This window comes from Phocoena phocoena, chromosome 6 (genome assembly GCF_963924675.1).
Source record: "Phocoena phocoena chromosome 6, mPhoPho1.1, whole genome shotgun sequence".
Taxonomy (NCBI): domain Eukaryota; kingdom Metazoa; phylum Chordata; class Mammalia; order Artiodactyla; family Phocoenidae; genus Phocoena; species Phocoena phocoena.
The window spans coordinates 110,788,625-110,815,289 of NC_089224.1; the positions used below are offsets into that span (position 1 = coordinate 110,788,625).

A 26,665-nucleotide genomic window follows, 5' to 3' on the forward strand; every position below is an offset into this window, starting at 1 on the left:
GCTGCCTCCTTCCTTCTTCCTGGAGATGAAGCACAGGGCCTTCTTACCTTGTTTCCAGGGGCACAGATGGCTTCGTTTCAGGGGCTTCTGTTTTTCAATAGCATTGCCCATTCTAAAGCCAGAGGATCACAGGGCCCTTCCAAGCCCAGGTGTCTTTGTTGAACAGCGAATACGGACCAAGTCACTAGCTGGAAGGGGATTCATCTCTCAGACATCCCGATCACCCAGCGGTGAGCCCTGGTAAATCCTCACAAGAAAAACCTGAACTCTACTCTGGAAGGTCCTTGCCTCTGCCTTTCAAACTCCCTTCACTCCCAGGAAGGAAATCAGAATAAAAGGCTTGTTATCGCCCTGGCAGTGGGTCTCGGTACCGTCTATACTAGGAAGCTCTTCCTCCGCCCTCCTTTGACAGTCTGTTACTCACTGGCACAGCAGCCTCAGATTAATTTCCAAACACTTTGGACACTGCTTTTCTTTGGGGGAGGAGTGGGAAATGAGATGATCAAAAAGCTGAAAGTTAAAAATAGACCAATTTGGCGGGGGTGCCACAAGAAACTTTTTTTTTTTTTTTTTTTTTTTTTGCGGTACGCGGGCCTCTCACTGTTGTGGCCTCTCCCGCTGCGGAGCACAGGCTTCGGACACACAGGCTCAGCGGCCATGGCTCACGGGCCCAGCCGCTCGGCGGCATGTGGGATCCTCCCGGACCGGGGCACAAACCCGTGTCCCCTGCATCGGCAGGCAGACTCTCAACCACTGCGCCACCAGGGAAGCCCAAGAAACATTTTCACAGAGACCCTAACATCACACCTTCTATTTAAGGATTCTGGCCCTCAGACCAGTGTGCATCAGGTGACAAGTTCCATCAGAGAGAAAACAAGCTGACTTCATTAATCCTGTGTTTCCAAGGGAAAAACAAACAAACATCAAAATGCAAACTGCACTTTAGTTTCCAAAGAAGAAAAGACCTCAGAGGACAAGCAGCTAGGAGTTTGTAACCTCAAGCTCCAATCTTACACTCTATTTTGGAATTAATTTTTCTGGAGAAAATGTGGCACCACCTAAATTCTGAACAACAGGTTTCCTGGAAGAAAGAAGGGCATGAAATCATATGCTTTTTGGTAAAAACAAAGAAAATGGCAAGGTACGTGGAAAGATTTCATTGATTTAGATACCAGAGTTTGAGGGTAGAAAAGCTCTTAAAGAATCCCTGGAGCACATGCAGTGGGTGAGACTGGCTGCAGGACCAACCACCTGGGTTCAAATTCTGCCTCTGCCAACAGAGCATAGTTCTCTCAGTTTTCTCATCTGTTAATTGGGCATAATGCCAGTAGTCCCACCTCCCCGGCTGTAATGGTTAGGGGAAAACACTGACTGAAACTGCCCGGCCCTGGCCAGGCAAAGACAGTAACGATGTGCATAGGTTATTTTACCACAGGAGATCCTGGTAAGGAGCAGGGAACTAACAAGCTACCACCAACCAGAAGAATAGGGGAAAGGTCAAAAGGAGAGAGAAGAGACGCCAGTCCACATGTCCTACCAACCTCCCAGAATCCTCCTCGCTGGAATCCATCTTGGCTGAGTGGTTGCACGTGCCACCAGAAAGGACCCTCAGTCAGAATGATTGGTCAGAGACAACCCAGAAACTCACCCCATCACCATAAGCCCCGAGACTGCGAGCCACGTGGCAGAGCAGTCTTCCTGGGCTCCCTTACCCAGCTGCTCTCCGCCCAGGCGCCCCTTCCCAATAAAGTCTCTTGCTTTTTCAGCACGTGTCTCCTCGGACAGTTCATTTCCGAGTGTTCGACAAGAGCTCAGTCTTGGGCCCTGGAAGGCCCCCTTCCTGCAACATAATGAGGATCAAATAAAAGGGACACTTAGGAATCCCTTGGTAAATCATTATCACCAACGCTGTAATACTCTTTGACTGTGAAACTGTATTAGCTCAGATGGCCGATATCTGGCTTCAGACAATTTAGCCAAAGGCACATAATCACAGTGAATTTCGTTCTATCGGGGCTGGAGGGTACAAGGTGGGAGCCAGAGTAAAATTTAAAGACAGTATTCCAAAAAAGACCCACAGAACCAAAGAAATGGAGTCCGAGAGGCACTAAATGCACGAGTGCTCCAACTGTTCAGTGTGCTCTGTTACCACTCCCAGGGCCATGGCCAGCATGCTGCACCAGCCACTGCCCCTTCTGAGGGAAACAGAAATAATCCTGCCAATGTATGCAAAATGAATGAAGCCAAATCCAAATCTCTACAAGATCTTAAGGTTTCCAATTTGATCTACCAACACAGAAATCATTTTTACAAAATCACAGCCTGAGATTCCAAACTACTTAAAGCAAATAGCACGGGTCCGTTTCACTCCTCCAATGACAGGCAGGAAAGAGAGCAAATGCTTCAGTGAAGGCCACGGCCAACCCCGCTTCCCTCACACCATACGATGAACTCACCTTCCAATCAAACTGCAACCACAAACTGCAAAAGAGCAAAGGCTCGCACCCCAACCGCGCCAGAGGGGGCCGCTGAAACCTAAGAGCTGGCAGAAGATCCAATTCAAGTTCAGCACCCACCCCAACTCCATCAGCAAACACCCCACCCTTTCGGTACACTCTGAAGAGACTTCCGTTTCCTTCCAAAGACCGTAACAATTTTCCTTAGGCAAGTCTGCAATGCCAGATATTACATCTGACCTCATTTCTTCCAGAAGACATTTAGTTCAAAATATCTACAAAAGCATAATAGATCAAAAAGGCTCTACTTTTGAACCTGCATCTTAATGTCTCTTTTCACCTAAAGAAAGTTTTAACTTGTCAAATGCTCTGCACACGATGCCGCCCAGCACCAGCAGAACACCCACGCACAGTAGGTGCTTAATAACTACTGAACAAATGGGCAGACAGATGAAGGAACAAACAAATGGATGAACAAATCAAGGCTCCCCGCCCCCCACCCCCCACAAACACACCCTACAATGTGTTAACCGGAGTTTCTTTTTTTTTTTAAATAGATTTATTTATTTTTATTTTATTTTTGGCTGCGTTGGGTCTTCGTCGCTGTGCGTGGGCTTTCTCTAGTTGCGGCGAGTGGGGGCTACTCTTCGTTGTGGTGCGCAGGCTTCTCATCGCGGTGGCTTCTTCTGTTGCAGAGCACGGGGTCTAGGCACAAGGGCTTCAGTAGTTGTGGCAAGTGGGCTCAGTAGTTGTGGCTCGCGGGCTCTAGAGCGCAGACTCAGTAGTTGTGATGCACGGGCCTAGTTGCTCCGCGGCATGTGGGATCTTCCCGGACCAGGGATCGAACCCGTGTTCCCTGCATTGGCAGGCGGATTCTTAACCACTGCGCCACCAGGGAAGCCCAACCGGAGTTTCTAATCCATAAATGAACTCTCCTTCCTGCAAGCGCCAGAGGTGTGGGCCGGCCGAGTGCTGTTTCATCCACCTTCCCCACCCCTCAGCTCTGGCAAAGTCCCCAACCTGGAGTTTCATCCGTATCTTTTTTATCCCCACTAGTCTGTAAAGCCTTTGAAGCCAGGAACTGGGTTTGGGTCAGTTCCCCATGTGCCTGCGCGCACACAGAACAACAGATCACCAGGGAAACCTGGGCTCGAGGCCGACGCTGCCATTTCTCAGCTAGGGGCTGCCACATTCTAACAGCTAATTTTCTGATGAACCTTCCAAACAAACTAGAAATTTCCTTGAGAGCAGCTCTGAAGTGAGGACCCCGTGGTTAAACTGCTTCTAGGGTAACCATGGCCTCCCAAAATGATTCTGTGTGAACTGGATGGGGGCTGGGGGTTGGGGAAGATAAATTGAATCACCTATTTTTAAGAATTCCTCCCTAATTCTCATCTCAGAAAAAGTGTCTTCCAGAGTTGTCCCCAAGGGTGAATATGCTCACCATCCAAGATGGGCAAGTGACCCATCCAGTCCACACCTTAGGGAGACAACATGGGACTCAAACAGATGAGACGAATCAAAAGTGAAAGACCACCAGAAATGGAAAGCTCACTGCACGGCCAGCATCACGTGTCTCCACGTCCTGCGCAAATCGTCCGAGGGTGCTGCGGGTACATGGACTGCTTTCAGTCAGACCGTGTGTTACCAAGTTACTCCTGAGGTATTACTACTGCAAGCCCCAAATCACGGACTCACAGAAGGGTAGGGCCTAAGGACACAGACTGACAAAATCATCTCCTCCTAAGAGCCGGGGGCAGGGCAGGGCGGGGGTCAAGGCTACACACTCAGTGAGAGAGCCAGATCCAGCCCAAGAATTTTAATTCTTGGCCGGGAAACCTGCTACCTCTTCCTCCTGACCAGAGGGACAAGGTAGTGGAGGAGTGGAAAGTGCTGGCTCTGGAGGAGAGCTGACCCAGTTTGAATCTTTATGTGGGCACTTTCCATCAGGGCGACTTTGAGATAGGAACTTCACCTCCCTGGACCTGATTTTTTCACCTCTGTAAAATATGTACTAATATGCTGCCTACTTCATAGGCAGTCTAAAGCTTAAATAAGATGTTTTAAAGGTGCTTGGCACACTTAAAGAATAGTTATCATTGCTGTTTTTTTTTCTTTTTAATTTCATTATCTATGAACATCCAGCTTTAGAGACAATACATTAAAGAAAAAGTTATTTACCGTCACAGAAATTTTTTTGTTTTTTTAAATATCCCAGTAAGATCCATTGCAATATTCTGATAAATAACTCATTCCCTTAGCGCAAATAAAATAATATTTCACTTCCAAACGCTTGTATCATCAGAATACTTTTTTGATTATGGAATGCAAGCGACATAAACCAAGGAGGTAATACTGTGGTTACTGAAGTTTGAAACATTTTACAGAGTCCTGTCCTCAATGCAAGATGCAACTGGATTCAGAAGAAACCTGCGTCAGGGAGTCCTGCAAGGCACTGCTCACTGCTCAGAAGAGGAAGGCCAGTGATCACTGTGGTGTGCACCTTCACCACCTCCTCCCCACCCCGCCCCCAGGTGTGCGGGCAGGAGATGGAAGCTGGGCTCTGGAGCCGGTGCCCAGTAGCTGACATGAAGCTTTGTGCATGGAATTTGTGTGCCAGGAGGAAAGTCTGATGTTGGTCACTTCCCCTCCAGAGAAAAATACAACAATACAAGGAAGCACCAAGCACTGTGGGAATGTTCCAAAGTGGGAGTTCCAGCTCAGTCCAGAGTATAAACAAAGGGCAATGACCAGCCTGGAGGTCAGGCCAGCAGAGCACTGAGGCAAAAAGTCTGGGAGCCAGTCTTCTGGGTGCCCTAGTCCCTGCTTTGAAGTGACATTCCTGCCCAGCGCTGAGGAAATCACTGAAGGCGAAGGCACATCTCGAGTAGTACATCACAGGAAACACAGACCGGGGTTCTCTTACGACACTCTTGTACACTCACAGATCAGTCTCAGAATGCCATGGCCTGAGCGGCCTCAGATTCATCCGACAAATGCCGACGTAGAGTTTAGGGAGAATCAAACAACATGAGCAAAGAATCACTTAGTTACCACTGTAATCAGTGCTGAGGAGTTCCGGGAGGGGAACATGTCTAGCAGGGCAGCCTAATCTAATCTGGGAGGTCTGGGCTTCCCTGGTGGCGCAGTGGTTGAGAGTCCGCCTGCTGATGCAGGGGACCCGGGTTCGTGCCCCGGTGCGGGAAGATCCCACATGCCGCAGGAGCGGCTGGGCCCGTGAGCCATGGCCGCTGGCGTCCGGAGCCTGTGCTCCACAGCGGGAGGGACCACAGCAGTGAAAGCCCCGCGTACCGCAAAAAAAAAAAAAAAAAAAAAAAAAAAAAAAAAATGTAATCTGGGAGGTCAGGGAAGGGTGAGACTCAAAGGATGAGCAGGAGCTGACCAAGCAAATGGGTGAAAAGCATTCTGGGCAGGAGCAGCATGTGCAAAGGCCCTGTGCAGCTGGAGGTATGAGAACGGGGGAGGTGGATGCGGGTCAGAGGCAGCAGAGCCTTAGAGGTCCAGGGTTTCATCTCACGGGCTTCAGGGGGCACCTAAAGTGTTGACCAAATCACGAGTGTTCATTTTTCTGGGAAGAGAAGTCCATGGCTTTCATTACAGTCTCAAAGAGTTCCAAAAGGTTAAGATCCACAGAGCTAGTCCAACCCTCTCGTTCCAAAACAAGGAAACTGAGGTTCCTCATTCTGAGGGAAAGACATTTCCCCACGGTTTCACAGACAGCCAGAGAACCCTAATCACTGGATCCCAGTCTGGTGTTTTTCCACAGCTCGCGGGCTGCCTTACTTCTGGCAGGGTGTGTCAACAACAACGAAGTACTAATCCTCACTGAATATTGATACTGTATCCCACACAAGGCTACTTTGTTTCTGTCCAGGCAGGCCCAGAGCTGACACTCTACAGAATGAACTGTAAAGTCTGCCAGTCCATCTTTCTTGGGGTGTGACCTAACCTGCAAAATACAGGGGGCAGAACCTCCAATTCCAAGGCACCCCCATGAGAAAGCTTCTGGGTTTTTCAGGGACCCTGGCAGACGATGCTGGTTCACTAAAGGAAGGGCAATTAAGGCAGGGTCCTCGCTGCTAAATCAGCATCCAGACTTTTAAAGAAGAAGCTGCTTATTTGTTGTTTTTTCTAAAGTCAGGACTGGGGACTTCCCTGGTGGCGCAGTGGTTACGAATCTACCTGCCGATGCAGGGGACACAGGTTCGAGCCCTGGTCCGGGAGGATTCCACATGCCACAGAGCAACTAAGCCCGTGCACCACAACTACTAAGCCTGTGCTCTGGAGCCCGCGAGCCGCAACTATTGAAGCTCACGTGCCGCAACTACTGAAGCCCACGTGCCTAGAGCCCGTGCTCTGCAACAAGAGAAGCCACCGCAATGAGAAGCCCGCACACCGCAACAAAGAGTAGCCCCCACTCGCTGCAACTAGAGAAAGCCCGCGTGCAGCGACGAAGACCCAACGCAGCTATACATACGTACATACATACATAAAGTCAGGACTGGGCCAGGAACTAGCCTGCAGGATATGAAAGGGAGAAAGCCCACACCCTCAATTTTATTAATTCTACCTGGAACTGAGAGAAAGGAACTATTTTTTTTAAGTGAACAAAAATAGTAATTTTCTCCTCTGCCACTTATTTCGTACTATTTTGAACACTCGGGGAAAAGTCTAAATATGTGTGGAGAACATTTCTTAAGCTCTTGATGCTTCCTGGAATACCCCAAGGAGGAAGTCAAGTGCCCAGACGGCCATTTGAGGCCTTTGGGAGTCCAGCCCCTGAACTATCTTTCCCCCCTCCATCTCCCACATCCCCACTCAGGGGCCTTTACTTTGGCTAAACACTCAGTACCCTGTGTGAACCAGCTCCTGCCTGCACTGAATCCCACCTCCTTCCTCCCCAGCAAAGCAGATGAAACCTAAGAGTCAACACCCAGCAGACTCTCAATGGGCAACGATCAAGGGGGACGCACATTCTCTGCTTTGCCTGGAACATGACAGGGTCAGAAGAGGCAACGCCCTCATTGGGGAAAGGCTCCCACCACCTTCTGCTAGCCCACTAAGCCCCCAGGGTCTGTGGCCTCCTGCCCTTTACAGCACCCTACTTGCAGAGGCGGTCCTCCACCTCGACTAAGAGGCCTCTACGTGGGGTGGGGCCGGCGTGGGAGCCGCAGCAGTGCCCTCCGGTTAACGCTCTCCAGGCTTTTAAAGATGCACAGCCTTCTCCACTACGAAGCTGAGCCCACACCCAACGTGTGCTTTTACCCACTCATTCAACAAGAATTTGTGAGCTTCACCAGTGTGCCTTTTGAGCTCTGGTGGAACAGCAGCTGACAAGGAGCTTACCTCCTAATGAGAGAGATCATAAAAAAGAAGCAAATAAGTACTATATTAAAAAAAAAAAAGCAAAGGCAGGGTTAGGGGACAGTGAGGGGGTAATGTGACGGGAGTACTACTTTGGACCCCCGTGGCTAGAGGAGGCTGCTCGGGGTGACACACGAACAGAGAGCCAAAAGGAGTTAGGGAGCAAACGCACCCCGAAGGGCAGCTCACGTTTCCCGAGACTCAGGACCTAAGTGCTTCCTGTGCGTGAACTCAGAAGGACCCCACCATTGGCTCCATTTTCTCCATGAGGAAGATTTTTAAGAGGAAGAGGCGTGAGGGACTTCCCCAAGGTCACATAACCAGCAAGCGGCTTCTGACCACAGGCTCTCGGCAGCCATTAACCCCAATGCCCGGGGGGGATGAAGAGGCTGAGCGAAGAGCAAGTGCAGCTTCTGAGGCGGGAGTATGCTTGGTATCTTCCAAGAACACTCGAAGGAAAAGCTCAAAAACCCGAGCGTCTGGGACAGAGCAGCAAGGGACAGTGGCACGAGCGAGCCAGGCGCCAGAGTACAGGGTGCCCCACGCAGGCCGTGCTAAGGACTTTGGATTTTATTCACAGTGTAAAGGGAAGCCACGGGACAATCCTGACCAGGCCTGATCTGATCTAATTTACGCTCTGGCTGCTGAATGAAGGAAGGAAGACTAGACAGCTGTGAGGTGAAGCGGGAACCAAGAGGCCAGCTAGGCGGGCACCACGGCGGTACAGAGAGAGACGGCGGTGGCCTGGAGCCTGAGTCAGCAGAGGAGCTGGCAAGAGGGACCAGAGGCGGATGTATCTGAAGTAAGCCCAAGAGGATCTGCTGACGGATCAGATACGGGCTATGAGCGAGGAGTCGGGAGGACTCCAAGATTTCTGAGCCTGAACAACTAGGTCAAAAATGGCATTATTTACCGTCATGCGCACCCAGGGAGGAGCCAGGTGGGTAGGAGGTAAGGCGGTGAACCAACAGCCCTGGTTTAGGCACATCAAGCCTGACGCTTACAAGACATCCGAGTGGCGATGTTAAGTGGGCAGTCTGCAGTTCAGGGAAGAGATGGGGTCTGGACACATACACTTGGGAATGACCAGTATTCAGATGGCATCTAGACACGGAACTAGATTGCGTAGGAAGAGGCTGGAGGACTCAGCCCTAGGATATTCCAAAATTGAGAGTCTGGAAGAGCAGAGGATACAGAGAAGGAGGGCTGAGACGGACGTGTCTACGTGCTACCAGAACACTTACACATTAAGACAATTCAGAAGAAGCTTGTAAACATTTACCACAATGTTTTTGTTTTTGTTTTGTTTTTGTTTTTTTGCAGTACGCGGGCCTCTCACTGGTGTGGCCTCTCCCGCTGCGGAGCACAGGCTCAGCGGCCATGGCTCACAGGCGCAGCCGCTCCGCAGCATGTGGGATCTTCCCGGACCGGGGCACGAACCCGTGTCCCCTGCATCGGCAGGCGGACTCTCAACCACTGTGCCACCAGGGAAGCCCTACCACAATGTTTTTAAAGTACTGACTTTAAACATAATTTAAATTTTAGAGTTCGGTTCTTGAGTCCTAGATACTTAGTTTTAAATTGTCTTGCTAATCATGACGACTAATATATCAAACCAATGAATTAGCTAATATCCCAAGGAAAAATATACATTTAGTGTGGTGTTCATCAAAGAGTTTTCTTCCCAGCTGCCAATCTCCTGGCCATTTTCTTGTCAGAGCTAATTAGATTGCTGTTTTTACCTCACAAAGCTGCTGACAAAAGCAGGTCCTGGAAGTAGAGGAACTGTGAACATCGTCATTCTCTTGCTGTTCACCTGTGCTTGTATTATCAGAATCTTCTGCAACCTGTGGTGTCTTTGCCACTTATCCATTTAAAAAAGGGTTTGTTTCAGTACCAGGCAATGGTTCAACCCAGCTCTTCCACATGCCAACTGGGCAAGTCATATAAACCTCAGTTTTCTCATCTGGAAAATGAAGCCACCATCACCTCCCTGCAGTGCTGTTGAAGGCATTAAATATATTCAGCACAGCTCCTGGCATCAATGCATGTAAGTTGTTTTTTATATCCCTCCTCCCCCTCCAAGAGCAACTTTTCAGGTCGAATCCCTAGGAGCTTTTCCGTTCCTCTCCATACTTAACTTTAAGCAGTGATTCCAAAGGGTGCCCCCACCCCCAAACACCTACCCCACCAGGAACATCGACATCATCTGGGAACTTGTTAGAAATGCCAATTCTCAGCCCAACTCCAGACCTACTGGAGTAGAAACCGGGGGTTGGAGCACAGCAGCCTCCAGGTGCTAAAGTCTGAGACCTACTGGAGAAGGCGGGCGGCATTCTGGGACACCCAGCAGGTCCTCAGGACAGGGACCACCTGACCCAGACAATCCTGTCATCAATACCTGCTAATATAACAGGCTGCAAGCTGCCAATCTGTTATAAACACAAAGCTTCCTACCCTTCTGGCTGTTTTCTTTAAATATCAACTATATCACTTGAATAAAAATAAAACTTCTTACAAAAATTCAATCCCTACCCTCCTTTCTATAGCAAGAGGGAAAAGAAAATCTCTAACTTAACCCAGATTACTGTTCCTACATAATTATTCTATAATTATATATGTTTATATATATTATTATAAGTAATAATATATATTATATATGTTATATACTACACATTTATATATATAATTAGTATATAATTATGTAATTATTTTTCCAATTCTCTTGACACGAACACTAAGATCCTTTCCATCCATTCCAAAGAATATGAATTTAAGATCTGGTTAATCTAATTTTTCTCATAAGGAAAACATGCTCTGGTTGTTTTATGTACACGTTTATGGTTTTTATAAACGAAACTGTCCCAGATTTTGATGCTTCCATGAGTTGAGTGATTGGAACATACGAAGTGGCAGATGCCCACAGGGAGAAGGGCACAAAAACCGAGTTCAGCTGGCCCTCCCGTGGACTCCATGGGACTGGTCCCGCCTTGGAATAGGCCATATTTCTGAAATAGTTCTCTCACTGCAAAAGCAAGACCCTCTCCAACACAAATGTGTGGAACTCAGTAGCTGTAAATGATTCCTCCCTCAGTGTTTTCCCATCCAAATCAGGACACTTTTGAGAGTGACAGGGACGGCGCTATTAATAATTACGCCAGGACAGCAGGTGTAAGCCGAGATGTGTGATCATTACCCCATCTGTCATGTCTGCATGAGCCCAGTGATCCTCAAAGTAATTTTCCTCTGGTGTCCAGACACCTAACTGTGAGGCTAGATGAGAGCTACATTTATAAGCAAAACTCTAGAGTCTGACTCTTCAATCAAAGGCTAGACCTCGCCTAGAGGGGAGACCTGGACAGTCACAGTGAGCTCCATGAGAGCAGCCTGGCTCATTTATCACTGTGTCCCCAGCATCTACCTTCGCAAACTAAAGACAGCAGCTGCTCAAGAAAGCAGCTGAAAGAATGAAGCAATGCTTCCTGTTGTATTTCCTTGATTCTAAAATGTATACTTCTTCACAGTTTAACTTTTAAAATCAGGATATGTTGTTTTATAATCAACCCTGCTAATGTATTTTATTTTTCTTTGTTTCCTGAGAAGTGTTACTATATCACTAAAATGGCTTACATGGGTTGGTGCCAGAGTATCAAAAAACACGGCGACTGCCTATCATCGCAGATTCACGGAGATGTGTTAATGATACTCATGGGACCAGAGACCTTACTGTGACAATCTCGAGGCGACAACTCCCAAATGGAGGCAACATTCCATCTAACAGAGTTTCCTGGCCTTAAAACTGTCAGAGAAAAGCCTTGATCTTGCTTCCATAGATCGTCCTCTCTCTTCCCCTCCCCCAAGCCAGTGATACCTTCTCATGAATGTGGCCAGCAGCCTGGAATCCTGCCGAACAGTGCTAGAGTGAATGCCATCTGTGCTGTCCACCCAGAGTAAGTGCCGACAATGGTACCCAGGCAGTCTCAGACGGAAGCCACTGAGAGGCTTGTGAGGGTCTTTACTAAGAGCTGACATGCACTGAGCACCCACTGTGTGCCAGGCTACAGCACCCCCAGGCTCTGGGGCTCAACTAGACGTTGAGGTCCCTGGACTTCTCTTCCACTCCTGGCAACGTTCTACTCAGACGAATAAAGGACGGGAACCAAAGGTTGCCAGAGGGCAGCACTGGACAAGTCTCCTCTGTCAGGGTCCTCGAGGAGCCCAGCACAGCTGAGAAGTGCCACATCCAGTGGGGAGGGGATCCACCCTGGCTTAAAAGCTTCCCGCCCCACAGGAGCCCACGTCTCATAATCTCACAGGCTCCCTCAAGAAGCACGCCCAGGGACTTCACTGGTGGCGCAGTGGCTAAGAGTCTGCCTGCCAATGCAGGGGACACAGGTTCGAGCCCTGGTCCGGGATGATCCCACAAGCCACGGAGCAACTAAGCCCGTGCGCCGCAACTACCGAAGCCCATGCGCCTAGAGCCCACGAGCCACAACTACCGAGCCCGCATGCCACAACTACCGAAGCCCGCACGCCTAGAGCCCACAAGCCACAACTACTGAGCCCGCGTGCCTAGAGCCCGTGCTCCACAACAAGAGAAGCCACCACCACCGAAATGAGAAGCCCACGTGCCACAATGAAGAGTAGCCCCCGCCCACTGCAACTAGAGAAAACCCGTGCGCAGCAAGGAAGACCCAACGCAGCCAAAAAAAAAGCACACCCAGTTACGAGAGCCACTGCACTCAGGGAGCCCAGGGTGTTGCGTCCCACCAAGTGTTTATCGTTCACCTAGAGGTCCTCCCAGCCCAGGCGTAATTAATTAAACCAGAGGTCATTTTTACCATAAGCACTGCTCCCTAGTAATACACTTGGTTTATGCCATCACTTTTTAAATGTTTTAATATAACTTATTATAAGACATTTAAGATTAAATAACTATTGCACAAATACTCAAAAATAATTGGTATCCACAGCATTTTTTTAACAAACTGTGGTAAAATATACATAAAATGTACCACCTTAACCGTTTTTAAGTGTTACCACAGTTCAGCGGTAGTAAGTACATTCACGCTGTCGTGCTACCACCCAGTCACAGCAGGGCAGGAGGTGAGTGGCAGGCGAGCAAACCTTCACCCACCGTTCTCCGTCACTCACGTGACCGCCCGAACCATCCCCGCCCCCCACCCTGGTGGGAAAACTGGCTTCCACAAAACCTGTCCCTGGTGCCAAACAGGTTGGGGATTGCTGAGGTCACAGGACTCCTTTTGTCCTGTAAAACTGAATTTAAACATTAATTAAATTTTAAACAATAATTCCCCATTCTCCCTTCTCCCAGCCCCTGGCAACCACCATTCCACTTACTTTGTCTCTGTGATTCGATTACTCTTGGGTATCTCACACAAGTGGAAGCATATACGATATTTGTCCTTTTGTGTCTGACTTCTTCCACTTAGCAATAACGTCCTCAAGGTTCATCCATGCTGAAATGTGTGTCAGAATGTCCTTCCTTTTAAGGCTGGATAATGTTTCATTGTGTGTACATACCACACTGTTGTTTATCCATCATCTGATGATGGGTACCTTTGGGCTATTGTGTGACGAATGCTGCTATGAAACTGCATATACAAATATCTTTTTGAGTCCCTTCTTTCATTTCTTTTGGGTATATACTCAGGAGAACTGCTGAATCATATGGTGATTCTATTTTTAATTTTTTGAAGAACTGCCACTGTTTTCCATAATGGCTGCAACATTTTACGTTCTCACCAACAATGCACAAGGATTCCGATTTCTACACATCCTTGCCAACACTTGTTATTGTCTGATGTTTTGTAAGCAGACATCCTAATGGGTGTGAGGTGGTATCTCACTGTGGTTTTGATGTGCATATCACTAATGGTTAGTGACGCTGAGCATCTTTTCATGTGTTTATTGCCATTTGCATATCTTTGGAGATGTCTACTCAAGTTTTTTAATTGAGTTGTTTGATTTTTTTGTTGGTCAAATGCCATCTTTATTTCTAGGAAACAGAGCTAGATAACCAAAGTCAAATTCTATGCAGATAAACAATGATTATATCCATACAATGGAATACTACTCAGCTATAAAAAGCAATCAACTACTCATAAAAACAATAACTTCATGAATCTCAAAGTCAGTATGCTGAGTAAAAGAAGCCAATTCCCAAAAGTGACATGATATATGATATTCTGGAAAAGATAAAACTATAGGGATGGAAAACAGATCAATGGTTGCCAGGTGCCGTAGGTGGAAGAAGGGTTTGACAACAAAGGGTCAGCAAAAAGTCCCCCCCGCCCCACGCCGGGGTGATGGAATTGTTCTCAATCCTGACTGTGGTAGTGGTTACACAAATCTACACATGAGTTAAAACTCAAAGACCTGTACACCCAGAAAAGGGTCAATTTTACTACATGTAAAATTTTAAGACATTCTCACGCAGAAGGGGAAGGGTTCTCCTTTTAACCACACAGGCATTGTGCTAAACAGCTTACAAGCATCATCTCATGGAATCCTCACAAAACTTCAGAAATGTATAAATATTGACTGTCACTTGAGCCCAGGTCTGAATGACCTAGGAGAAACTAAGTCCTGATTATTCAGATACCCAAGATTCCATTCGATCTTTCCAAGACCTGGGGTGTGTGTAAATTATTATCTGTCACACAGTAGGAGGAATTTAGTGTTGGTAGAACCACATCCACACATAATCTTTCTCCCTGGGGATGGGGTCCACAGGGCTTCTATCAGATCCTTAGCAGCACTTAGGATCTTAAAAAGCTCAAGAACCACTGTTCCCGTTCAAGGTCCAGGGAGGGGCTGTGGCCTTCCCCAGAGGACACAGCACATCTGCGACAGTGCCAGGCCAGAAGGGAAGGCTCCAGACACTCAGGCTGGTTCTCTCTCCATCATCCAAAAAATGCCACAGTTCCAAGCATTCCTGGTGACAGTGACTTCATATGTTCCCCGAGATGATTTTAGTCTACACAACTTCCCCAGTAGCAGGTGCATTTCACTACCAAGCTGGGACCAGTACTTTGGCCTCCCTGCAACACAGGCCTGAAACAGAGCCCAGGTTCCTAGTCCAATTCCTATCTTGGTCAAATATAAAAACTTCATTCCACAGTCTTGCACATTTAGGGTAAGGAACAGACAGCTCCCCATAAACAGAATAAAACAAGGATAGCTCATGCGGGAAAGCGTGCTTTTGATCTGCACCTTTGGTTTTCTGATGGCCTCAGAGAATCAGTATTTGCGAGGTACTCCTGACAAGCTGAGGCAGAGCTCACATTGGTGTGGCTATGGTAATTAAATGAGAGGCCCGGGACGAAGTGACTGAAGCGAGTGAAAAGGGTTGACTGGGCTTTGGTCTCTCTGCAAATAGCTGTGTGCTTTGAGCTGGACGAACTGACAAAACTGCAAGCAGACTACACACATTTACTTTCACTTATCAGACAGGCCCAAGAGAGCACAGGTTAAGGAAGACTCAGAACAATACACTAGAATTTCTGCATTTATCTTAACTGTGAAAATTAATCAAGGAAGGGGACTATAGGGTATGAAACCACCCCACTTGCCAAGTTCAATGCAATTTGTAAATTACCTGTACACAAGGCCCTTGAATGGCCTGTGGTGTTTTTTACCTGTCACAAAACAAAAGCAACATCTCGTGATAATTTCACGTTCAGTGTTGAACAAAGATGGTTTAGTGGACCCTGAGAGTCACCCCTACAAGGAGAAACTGAGGTGGTGTCTCTAGGGATAGAGCAAATGCCTACCTGCTGGTGACCATGCTCAGCCCTGCTCTGGCTCTGAGATAAGCCGCTGCCCGCGAGCACAGGCCCGTTCCTTTCAGACAGACTTTACAAAAGTATATAATCAGGACTTTTCCTCCATCTGCTGCACGTGCTGGGGCCACGTGTGTAGCTGAAATGAAATGCCATCAACACTTCCCATAAGTTATCTCTTTGGAGGTTTATTACTTAGTCCTAAAAACCTATTCCCTGGAATTCAACTTGAGAGAGAGAGAGAGACGGACAGACAGACAGACACCCTGCAAGGAAATACCTCAATAGCCAGAGACCTCCCCTTCTTCTGTGAGTGCTGAGGTCCGAACTTCACTTATATGACCATTTTAAAGGAAACGGTAATTTTAGAGCAGAAGGGGACATGAGGTAGAAACAAAAGCTAATGTTTATTGTGTCAAGACTCTGCTAACATGCTTTACTGTACATCATCTCGTTGAATCCTCTCTCAACACCATAAGGTAGGCACTGTTATAATTTTTTTCCATTTTACAGATAAGGAACTGAGGCTCAGAAATGCAAAGCAACTTGCCCAGGATTCCACTGTTCCACGGGAGAGCTGGGATCCAAAACTACAGCTTTAGGACTCAGTCGAAGCTCCCCATCCCTGCTCCGTGAGTCCACCCTCTCATTTCACAGATGGGGAGACTGAGGGCTCAGAGGGACTGATCCAGGCCACTGCTGCAGACCCAGGGGCCATGAAGCAGGTCTCCTGACCTCCAGCCCAGGCTCATGCTGCCTCTAACATGGATGAGTGTTAAGAAAGGTATGAAACCCTAGATCGAAAGTCTCCTGCACACAGCACATGCGGTGGCCAGATTCTCAACTGCCTAAGGGCACAGATGCCTCAAAACTTCTCAGTACCCCCACTGCCTTGGAGGGCTGCTGGACACTTGGTGAGCATTCAGCCAATGCTGCATGGATGAAGAGGTGTTGGGTGCACGTATGGATGGGTGTGTGGGTGGATGATGGATGGGTGAGTGTGTAGGTGGGTGGACAGAGCTATGTCTACTAAGGGCTACTTCTCACTGGTTTACATCCAAAGTAGAGTCCCTTGCAATATTTTCAGCAAATGCACTTTTTAAGCCACCTCTATAATGGAAAAAGCAGGAGCTGCTTCATAAATCTGTAGGCAGATGTGAAGCCACCTTGACAGTTCTGCAGAGAGGCTGGAAAGCCCCAGGGGAATCCCAGAGCAGGTTCCAACCAAAGACAATGGCAGTGCCTTCCAGCCAGTCTCCCTGTGGCTCTGTGGTAGAAGAGCAGCAGACCCCAGATCCAGACTCTCAGGGGGACCAGGGAAGCACACACGAAGGCAGGGAAGAGAAGGGATGAAGGAAACCCAAGTTCCCCAACCCGTTCTACCTCTCACTCAACTTGCCACCTGCCTCCCTTTCTTTAGCTGTCAAATGGCACAATACTTGCCATTTCTCTCTTTATAACAACAGACCTAATTAAATCATACAAGTATCACAAGGTAAAACTCTGAGAGACTTCCCTGGTGGTCCAGTGGTAAAAAATCTGCCTTACAGTGCAGGGGATGCGGGTTCGATCCCTGGTCAGGGAACTAAGATCCCACATGCCACGGGACAACTAAACCCATGCGCGACACAACTCCTGAGCTCGCCCGCCTCAACTAGAGCTCGCGTGCCACAGACTACGGAGCCCACGTGCCCTGGAGCCTGTGCACCACAACTAGAGAAGAGAAAACCCACACTCCACAACTAGAGAGAAGCCTGTGTGCTGCAACGAAGGGCCCGCGTGCTGCAACTAAGACCCGATGCAGACAAAAATAAATTAAGTAAATAATAAAATAAATCTTTAAAATAGAAGACGACTCCCACTCCCAATGCAGGGGGCCCAGGTTCGATCCCTGGTCCAGGAACTAGATCCTGCTGCAGCCAAATAAATTAATTTAAAAAAACTAAAAAATAAAAAGGTAAAACTCCCAAGGACACAGGAAGTACTCAACAATCGTAAGCAGTCACCCTTCTCATCTGGGAAAAATGCTGTTACTCTAATACCTTTTAATAACAAAACAAACAGACAAACAAAACCGAAAACATGAGCAAAAAAACTGATGCCTATAATAGTGTTTTGGAAGCTACAAAGGATCATGTAAGTTTTACCATGATGATGAATAGTTACATGCCCTGCAACACTAGTGTCAGTAAAAACCAACAAAACAGCCCTAACACACACCACCCTTTATACTGCAGACTAGACTCACAAAGAATCAGCATTAGAAAGGGCTTGGAAATGGGTTTGTTCCCCCCCCCACCCCCGGCCCGCCCCCACCGCATCAGGTTACAACAGAGGCACCAGAGGCTCAGAAAGATTAAGCAATTTGCCCAAGGTCACCCAGCAAGAAGCAGGACTTCCTGGCCCCCTGAGAGCTGGAGCAGGATAGCCAGGGGACCAATGTCATCTCAAGCATCCCCTCCAACATTATCAGGTGGCCCTTTCAGTGCAGCAGCCACCTCAGTGATGGAGAAGTCCCTGGAAATGTGGACGCTCATTTTGAGCCAAGTCACAAAAGCCAAGAGAACAATGTCCAATGTCATCACAGCCAATGAAAATATGGATAAATGGGGCATAATCAAATGGGCTTTAGTCCTGTCGTGGCCCCAACTTGGTATGACCACAGGCAAATCTCAGCTATTTTGGATCTCAGGATCCCACGCACAAAAGAAAAGCTCTGTGTCAGAGTTTTGTCCTCTGTAGAAGGAGAACATAACAGTACCTTTCTCCTGTTGTGAGGATTGAAGGAGACCATGTGTGTAAAATGCACAGAACAGAGCCTGGTACCAGCACGTGGTAAGTGCTTAATGAATGTTAGCTACTACTCTTATTTGTATTTATTATTGAAAGGAGAGGTTGAGAGCAGCTAAATCCATGACCCATGCATAAGCATCCATCTATTTATTCACAGTCACTTGAAGGAGAGAGGGCACACGTGATCAGCCAGACCCAGCAAATAAATACAACCACTGTTTGCAAGCCAGAGGTTTTGTTTGTTTTTCTGTTTGCTTGTTTTGGGCCAACTAAGTGGCTATGCGGCGCCATCTCATTCCACTGGACTTCCGCTGTCCTGTCTTCTCATTCCGTGTCCACACCTCCCTTCTTCCAAAGGCTACAAGCACCGTCCTTCTGCTCAGGGGCACCATGGGCTGCTCCCATCCTTAACAGCACAGTGTGCGTCCAGTCAAGTCCACACCAAATGCCTGAACTCAGCCCTTTTGTGACCGGCCCAGGAGGCACCACACACCATCCTGGGTTTAACAGCTCCATTTTGTCTACACTGTAAAAGCAAGGTAGAGTTTCCTGATCATGAAACTTAATTTGCAGTAAAATGACTGTGTGGAGCCAGCAAGCCAATGAAAAGCAAAGGAGAAAGAGCATCTTTAAGGGACCAGTGGGAACGGAAGGTCTGAGCCGTTACGACATAGTAACAGTATTTTAGGAAGACGCAGTCCAGACTTCAGGACAGGACAGGTTCAGAGAACTATTGTCTATCTTCCAAACCACAGCCTGGAAAAGAAAAGTGGGGAGAAAGAGGAACTGTGACCATCTGATGCCAGATTTCTAATCCATTTAGGTAAGTCTCTCCACTGCATCTTCACTCACAAAGAGGAAGAAGTGGCAAGAGAGACTCTGCTTACGGAGTCCTGATACAGAAGAAAGGGGGCGCCAGCAGAACACCAACAGCCTGCCTTTCCAGCCCCTCGAAGACAGCGTGTACTGTACAACCACCCATAAACAGAGAGCTGACAGTGCAGGGAGCTGGTCCGAAATAACGCTCAGAGGCCAAATGAAAAAAGTAACAAGTACAGACAGGGCCTCCCATCATGGCGCCGGTCACATTGGCAGGCAGAGCAGAGCTGGCATGTGCTGTGGTTTGTAAATGAAAGGCAACATCACAACTGCTCGACGCGAATGAGCACTGCCTAGTGGTACTTCGCTCCTGTGCACCCCCAGAACCACGCAGAGTCACCACAAACGGGAGCTCCAGACTATCCAGGCTGCACGAGCCTCTGCCTCTCATCACTCCCTAGAGCTCTCCCCACAGAGTGTTCTGGGAATTTCATCTCAGCCCCCTCATCAATTTTCGGAAGAACACACCAGAACACTGATCAATGTATATGGTTAACAAAGAACCCCAACTAAATGCATACCCTTATCAGAGTATTGGTCCTACTAACTTACCAAGAAACATCTCAATTGGCAATTCAAAACCCAGAAGAAGCTCCATTTAAAGTTGATTTTGAGACTTGGAATCAGAAACCTAAGTTCATTCTTTAAAAACATGAACTAAATTCACTAGTAAATAGTTTCTGAGCACCTACTACGTTGTAGGTACAGTGATGGCAACCCCGTGGTGGACCAGACGGGCACACTCCCTCGAGGGGCTAACGGTCTATTTAAGACTGTATTTGTTGATTTTTAACTTGAGGAAAGCAAACTGGGGCTTTGGTTTCTGAATGAGCTAAACAATATCGTTCTATCCAAAGGGTTTATCTGGGGTCTTCGCACGGAATTCACTATCTGCTAGAAGAAGAGAAGGCACGAAGAGCCTAAAGGAAGGCGGATTTGGAAGAGGAGGCTGAGTGCATCCAGGAAGTGGGTCTTCACACTGTGCTGGTGGAGGATCCAAGGAGGGGCCTCAGAGGCCACAGCTGAGCGGTAAGGACTTGTTGTGTCCAAAGTGCTCCCCATTGACGGTCGGCTAAGAGCTTTCCTATTTGTTATAAAAGGCCTGATGCTTTAAAACAAAACAAGGAAGCACTAATTTTAGATTCTCCCTCTCCCCGCTTCATGGCACTGATGGAGAAAATGAGACCCAGAAAAGGGAACGAATCTCCCAGGGTCACAATTGCGTAAATGGTCTAAAACAAATGACCACAAACTAAGATGACAGATCCCTTAATAATTCACAAACTGTTTTTGTTTGTTTGTTTCTTTTTAAATCATAAAACAGCCTCTGGGGCAAGGTGGATGACAAGTCAGAGGAACACCTGTCCCGGCAGCCAGGCGCCCAGTCGGGGCCGCGTGGGTGCGGTAGCGGAGCGGCGGCCAGGCCGCTACTCCTTCCAGCGCGTCATCTTATTATGGCAACGGGAACACATTCAGCAGGACTGAGGTAAGCCCCAGCCGGCCCTGTGCTCAAGGCATTCTCCAATCCGGGCTGGTTTGGGAGATGATTTTTCTGCAAACTCATACATGACTCATCTTTACAGGCCTCCTATCAGGTCTGCTGGCTACAAGGAATCCCATTCAAACCACCTCTGCCAACAGCTGCTCAGGAGACCAGGAAACACTGGGGTTGCTGCGGGTGCTTTTTAAAGACATATTTAGCCTGCACCTGTGCTATTTTAATCTCCTCACATTACTGCTGGTGATATTAGTATCACACGCAGCCTAAAGACTGCATTTGGCCTACCCTAATTTAACAGAGATTTTTTTTCTTTGTAACACCAGAAAAGAAACTTAGAAACATGAACAGTAATTAAGATAAAGTTACTGTGTCTCCAGCAACATGGGAAGCTCTAAGCAGTGCTCTGGAAAAGGGCTGGCGGAGTCGGAGCAGAGGTGGGTGCCCCGCTGCCTTGCACCGCACCAGAGCGGTGTGACCCTGGGCAAATCACCAACCTTCCCCGGGCCTGAACTGCCCTCAGGGTAAAACGGGGATAACTGGCCCTGCTCTAGTCCTCAGGACTTGTTTTAGGGCTCAACTGAAATGACATCATCTGTCAATGCACTCCAGGCGGAAACTATAGAAACTGCACAAATATTCAAGACCGTCTTGATGTTACCGTGGACCGAGAGCCCAGGAGGGCCAGGCTCCTGCTGGCTCCGGGCCACCGCAGGGCGGCACAGTGTTTGCCAACGAGGAGGGTGGAGGGTCGCAGTAAGTGCCACAGGAGTGAGGGAATGAATGACTAGCAGGTGCCATGAGAACGTTGTATTTATTGACTGGATACATTTTGAGCACAAAGATTGATAATTGTGGGGGAAAAAAAGGAAGTGTCAAATTTGAGAGGAGTTTTAAGTTGATCAAAATACAGTAACCGCTGATCTACAAGGCCTCTTTCCTAGGCCAAAGATGTGCAGCCTCGTGTGACAGGCTGCACTTGTACTTTTTATCTGTTCTGAGAAAATACATAATGACAAAAAGTTACTGTGACAGCAGACAGTGTGAATTTTTCATTTTAATTTATAATGGAAGCATCTTCACACATTTGAAATACACAGCACCTGAGCCTGAGACACCGTATTTATTCCGTCCTTGGGCAGGGCACTGGCTGAGCCCCTCGGAGTAGCCTGAGGCCACAGGGGGCCTAGAGAGTGGCCAGAGGGTTCGGTAATTGATGAAACTCCTAGACAGACTCCCAGTGGTCTGCGGGAAATACACAGCAGGGAAAGAACCCCCCCCAAACAAACAAATAGAAAAACCTGCGGAATTTATATCTTCATGACATCTACTTTTATTGTCTGCCCCAGCTGGACGGTATGGCCCAGGAAGCACAAATCTTTCTTGTATCCCAAGCACTAGAAACTCTGGGCCTTTGGGAGGTTCTGGAAAAACTGTGTGATAAATGAACTGAGGAATGAGCACTTGAGACTCTCTAACGAGTACAACCGGTGAAACTGAGGCCGCCTCTTCCCTACGCCCCCTGCTGCACCCAGCTAACGGCTCACCTGAAAATCTCAGCCCCTCACAGAGGCAGCTCCCACCGTGAGTCTGATGGGATCCCTTGTAACCCCCCCAGCTCTCCCCACACTGCCAGAGGTAAGGGCCTGTGTGGCGGCATGATGCCCGCCGAGGTCACCGCCGGCTCCCAGAGCCTTGCACAGCACCGGACAGCAGGAGCTCGATCAGTGCCAAGCAAGGGGATCAAAGAATGAATCCATGAAGGAATGGGGCAAAGAATGAATCCATGAAGGAATGGGGCAAAGACTTCAAAGTCCAGATAGAAAGCAAACAAACACAAACACGAGTGATTTCTGCAAGGAGAGGGATGCAAACTCAAACGTCAACAGTCCAAGTGGGAAGCAGGAATCAGCGCTGGGGCTGGCAGCAGGAGTGGGAGGTCCCCGCCACAGTGGCCTCGTAGGAACAAGTGCCCAGGGTTACTAGAGCTGCTCATTTTCCAAAAGAACCAGAAACCTGAGCTTTGTGAGTCATTTCCTGATTGTTAAATACTGACCATCAATTCTTTCTTTCTTCTCCAAGAACATGTATGGATCACACACAACACATCTATTGCCTGAACCCAGCCCACAGCCACCAGTCTGTCACCTCTGTTCACCAGGCAAGAGAGGTGTTTCAGCTCCAGAAGCATTAAGGCTTCAATTCCCTCCACTTAGTGCATTTACTGGGAGTAAGCATGAACACACTGAGACCCACCATAACTGCATACACGCCAGAACCAGGTTCACTGGTCCTCCAAAGCGGCCTCAGCACTGCACACATCTCTCGCCAGTGTGGGTCCTCCAGAGCAAGTCCCTCTTCGTTCCCAGGGAAGCGCCTCTTCTTGCCAGGCCTGCCTGAAAGCTCACCCCGGGAGCTCCCTAATCTGTCTGGCTCCACTCACTCCCCAACTCCCCATTATCTCTGGAAGACACCAAGGAGCCTCCCCCTCCACTCCAGCATTCTTCCTGGCCTTTCAAATTCAACCCTTCTCCACCAAGCCTAACTGGACTGGCCCAACCAGCTAGCAAGCTGATCCTGTGCCACCCTCTGGAACCCAGACTGTCTTCATCCCCCACTGGGCCCAGAGCAGATAACCGAAGACAGCCAATCTGGTCCCTACAGAAGGGTAGGCCCTCGTAGGAGGGCAGTATGTATGACACCCCCATCCCAGGCAGGCACTGCTCAGTAAACAGGTTGAAAAGCAGCACGACAGATTCAAAAAGATCCCCCCCAGAGGTTGAAGAGGCTGCGGCTCACGAGAGGTATCAGGTGGGAAGGATGGGCAAGAGTCTAGGGCTGTAAGGGATGCACAAAGTTTTCTTTTACACTCAAAAAACCTGGGCTCCCTTAAGCCCTGAGAAGTGAAAGCACTGGTCCTATTATCAGAGGGAAGAGATTGTGAACACATGTAAGCAACTCTTCTGCTCAAGTCAACAGAAAATAGCGAAACCTAACAACAGTGAGCACTGGCTGGGTGTCAGGCTCTATAACTTCCCAAAGACTGTTCACCTGCTAACAGGAGGCGCCACTTCACCTAAGGGCCCTCCTTTAAGAAACACTTTGCGGTGACTTCACGGTAGGTCCATTTAGAAAACTCCAACAGAAACCGAGTGGGAAATCTCATCAAAACGCAAAGTTGAAAGCCACCCACAATGACCAGCAGAAACCACTGAGAAGGTGTACCCCTCATTCCAGAGTGTCCCAGGCTTCCTTGACAGTTGTGTGTGAATCACAGCAAAAGACCTTACGCTAGAAGGACAGACCTCCCGCTCGCTCCACGTGAGGTGCCGTCTCTGGTCTTGCCAACCTCAGCGCTTTCAGCTCAGCCGCCTCCCCCCACATGCATCTTCCTCCTGAGATTTCCACAACCCCTGCCTGGCCTCTTCCCCCACCTCCAAGTGGGGCACACTCGCCCTCCTCCAGAGCCTTCCCCATGCCCTCAGCGGACAGGCCACCCCTCACCTGTGCCCACGGGCCCCGCCTCCTGCTGCTCCACAGTTCCCGAGGCCCGGCAGCCCAGGGGTGATGCTGGGGCCAGCTCTCCCACCCACAGACAAGCTTCTCCGAAGGCAGGCACCCCTGGCTTCTGCATCTACTACAGCCCCCGGCAGATGGAGGTGCCCAGGGATAACCTGGGCCAAAAAGAACTGGCCTCAGGCCTCCTTTCTCCAGGGAGTAGAGGATGCACGTGACAGCTCATCTGAGAGGGCTGAGCTGTGGAAAGCAGCCCGTGGGGTGGCAGGTGCTTTTCACTGTGCTCTTCTGGCTTTCCGTGATTTACAAATTTTTCAATTACCCTCATAATTAGACAAAACCCTGTTAATGCTATTTTGAAAATAAACCAGCCAAGTTTCCCATCAATACCATTCAGAGACACGACGCATCCTGAGAAACACTGCACATGTTAACCAGAGGTATTTCTGGAACGGCATGTGCGCTGGGAGGAAACTCCTGGTCACTGGACACGACCCTGGGCCTGAAGAACAGTGACAGAAATACCCACGGAGCAGCACCTGAAGCCAAGGGCCCTGCCCCCAAGGAGGGCACCCAGGCTTCCGCTCAGAGAGCAGGGCATCAGGGCCCGGCCCGCTGTCCTCCGGCTGGGCGGCCTACGGGAAGCCACTGAGCCCCCAACCCTGTCAAAACCGGGACCACGTTCTCTGTCACAGAGGATCTACGAAGATTTAATAAGACATACGTTTAAGGGGCTCAGCACAGAGCCGGATACACAGAAAACCCTCAGAGAAGGCGACGAAAATCTCCTTCCTGTGCTCAAGCCACAGCCTGCAAGTTACACGGCCGGCTCGGTCCACTTCCGAGGCGCCTCTCCGAAAAGTGTCCTGGTTCGACCTGGGAAACCAGCAACTTCCAAAATCAGTGTAACCTTCCCCCTATCCATCCCCCTAAGCTCCCACCTTCCACAGCTTGGCTGCCAAGCTTGGCTGACAAGGTACCAAGTTATGACAACCAGTGATGTCCCCGCTAGGGAGCCCAGGACCGCCCGCCTCCCTCACCTGCGACTCAAGGATGCGCCCTGCAAGGTGTCGCTAATTAAGCTCTGGGCCTCAGATGCACGGCCCGAGTAGAATCTTTGGAGACTCTCATTGCCCGTCTGAGCAAAACCCAGCTAACCGGAAGGCGAGGCTCCGAGATTTCTAAGGAGCACACAAAGGGATGGGGTTGGCATCAAGACTTCTAACCCACCCCCAACCCAACCGGCTCCCCACAAGCCCCGCTTCCAGGGCTCAGCTTGATACCAGAGGAGAGCTCCCCCGCGCCCTGAAAACGCCCAGACACATCCTGCCCACTTCCTTTGAAGCCTCCGAAGTGGATACTTCTGGTTAAATATAAACTCGAGGCTCATCAGAAATGACACATTTTATGGCTCTGCTCTGTTCACTGCCTGAAAGACGACCGCCCGCCGCCGGGCCACTCGGGCACGCGGCCGCGGTCCCAGCCGTTGTCTCAAAGTTCACACCGCGGGCCGAGCGGCGGGCACCGCGCGGCCCGGCCGCGGGGCCCTGCGCCGGCGCGCCGGCACCCCGGCCCCCGCCGGCCGTGCGCCCCGGGGAGCGCCGCGCGGCCCGGCCCGCCGCCCGCCCAAGATGCGCCCCGGCAGGCCCGGCGGCGCTTTCACTTCTGCTCCCGGCGCGGCGACGGGCCCGCGCCCCCGGGAGACCGGCCGCCCGCCCGCCCCGGGCACGGGCCGCCCCGCGCCGGCCGCGCGCCTCACCTGCTTTCTCGATCTTGCCGGACATTTCCGGGCTGCGCCGGAGGCCGAGGCCGCCGCTCATCGGGCCCGTGCCGGGCCGCTGCGGGGCCACAGGCCGGCGCGGCCGCCGCTCGCCTCGGCCCTGGCTCGCCGCGCCTCAGACCCCCGCCGGCATGGCGGGCTCCGCGGGCCGCGGCCTGTGCGCTCGGCCAGCGGCGCCCCAGCCCGCCCGGGGCCGCCGCCGCTCCGCCTCCTCCGCTCCCGCCGTCGCCGCCGCCGCCGCCGCCGCCGCCGCCGCCGCTTCCCCGGGCCCGCGAGCCGGCCGCCGCGCCGCCGCAGCCGCCGCCGCCGCCCGCCCTCTGGCCTCGGCCGCGGCCAGAGCGCCACCTGCCGGGCGGCTGCCGCGCCGCCGCGAGCTCAGCGCCCCCTGCCGGCCCGGAGTCTCCAAGCCAGGGCGAGGGACCCACCCCCTCGACCCCACCCCCCACAACCGGCCTGCACCTGGGACTCAGCGTCCCCCGCCCGCGCGGAGCCTCCACGCCAAGGCCTGGAGTTGGACACCACCCCAGACTCAGCCTCCTCTGCCATGGAACCC

The 26,665-nt window shown here is 50.0% G+C and overlaps 1 protein-coding gene across 5 annotated transcripts in view; it reads right to left on the reverse strand.

Moving 5' to 3' along the window:
- The window catches only part of RAPGEF1 (Rap guanine nucleotide exchange factor 1), a 139,420-nt gene extending 113,268 nt beyond the window's left edge, over positions 1–26,152 (reverse strand). For 4 of the 5 annotated variants that reach the window (XM_065878425.1, XM_065878422.1, XM_065878424.1 and 1 more), the window contains exon 1: positions 26,092–26,152. In XM_065878425.1, the coding sequence (XP_065734497.1) occupies positions 26,092–26,152 (61 nt within the window). Of the gene's footprint in view, positions 1–47; positions 112–26,091 lie in introns of those variants that run through there. The other variant, XM_065878423.1, reaches the window with a different exon arrangement.
- Positions 26,153–26,665: the final 513 nt, after the last annotated feature.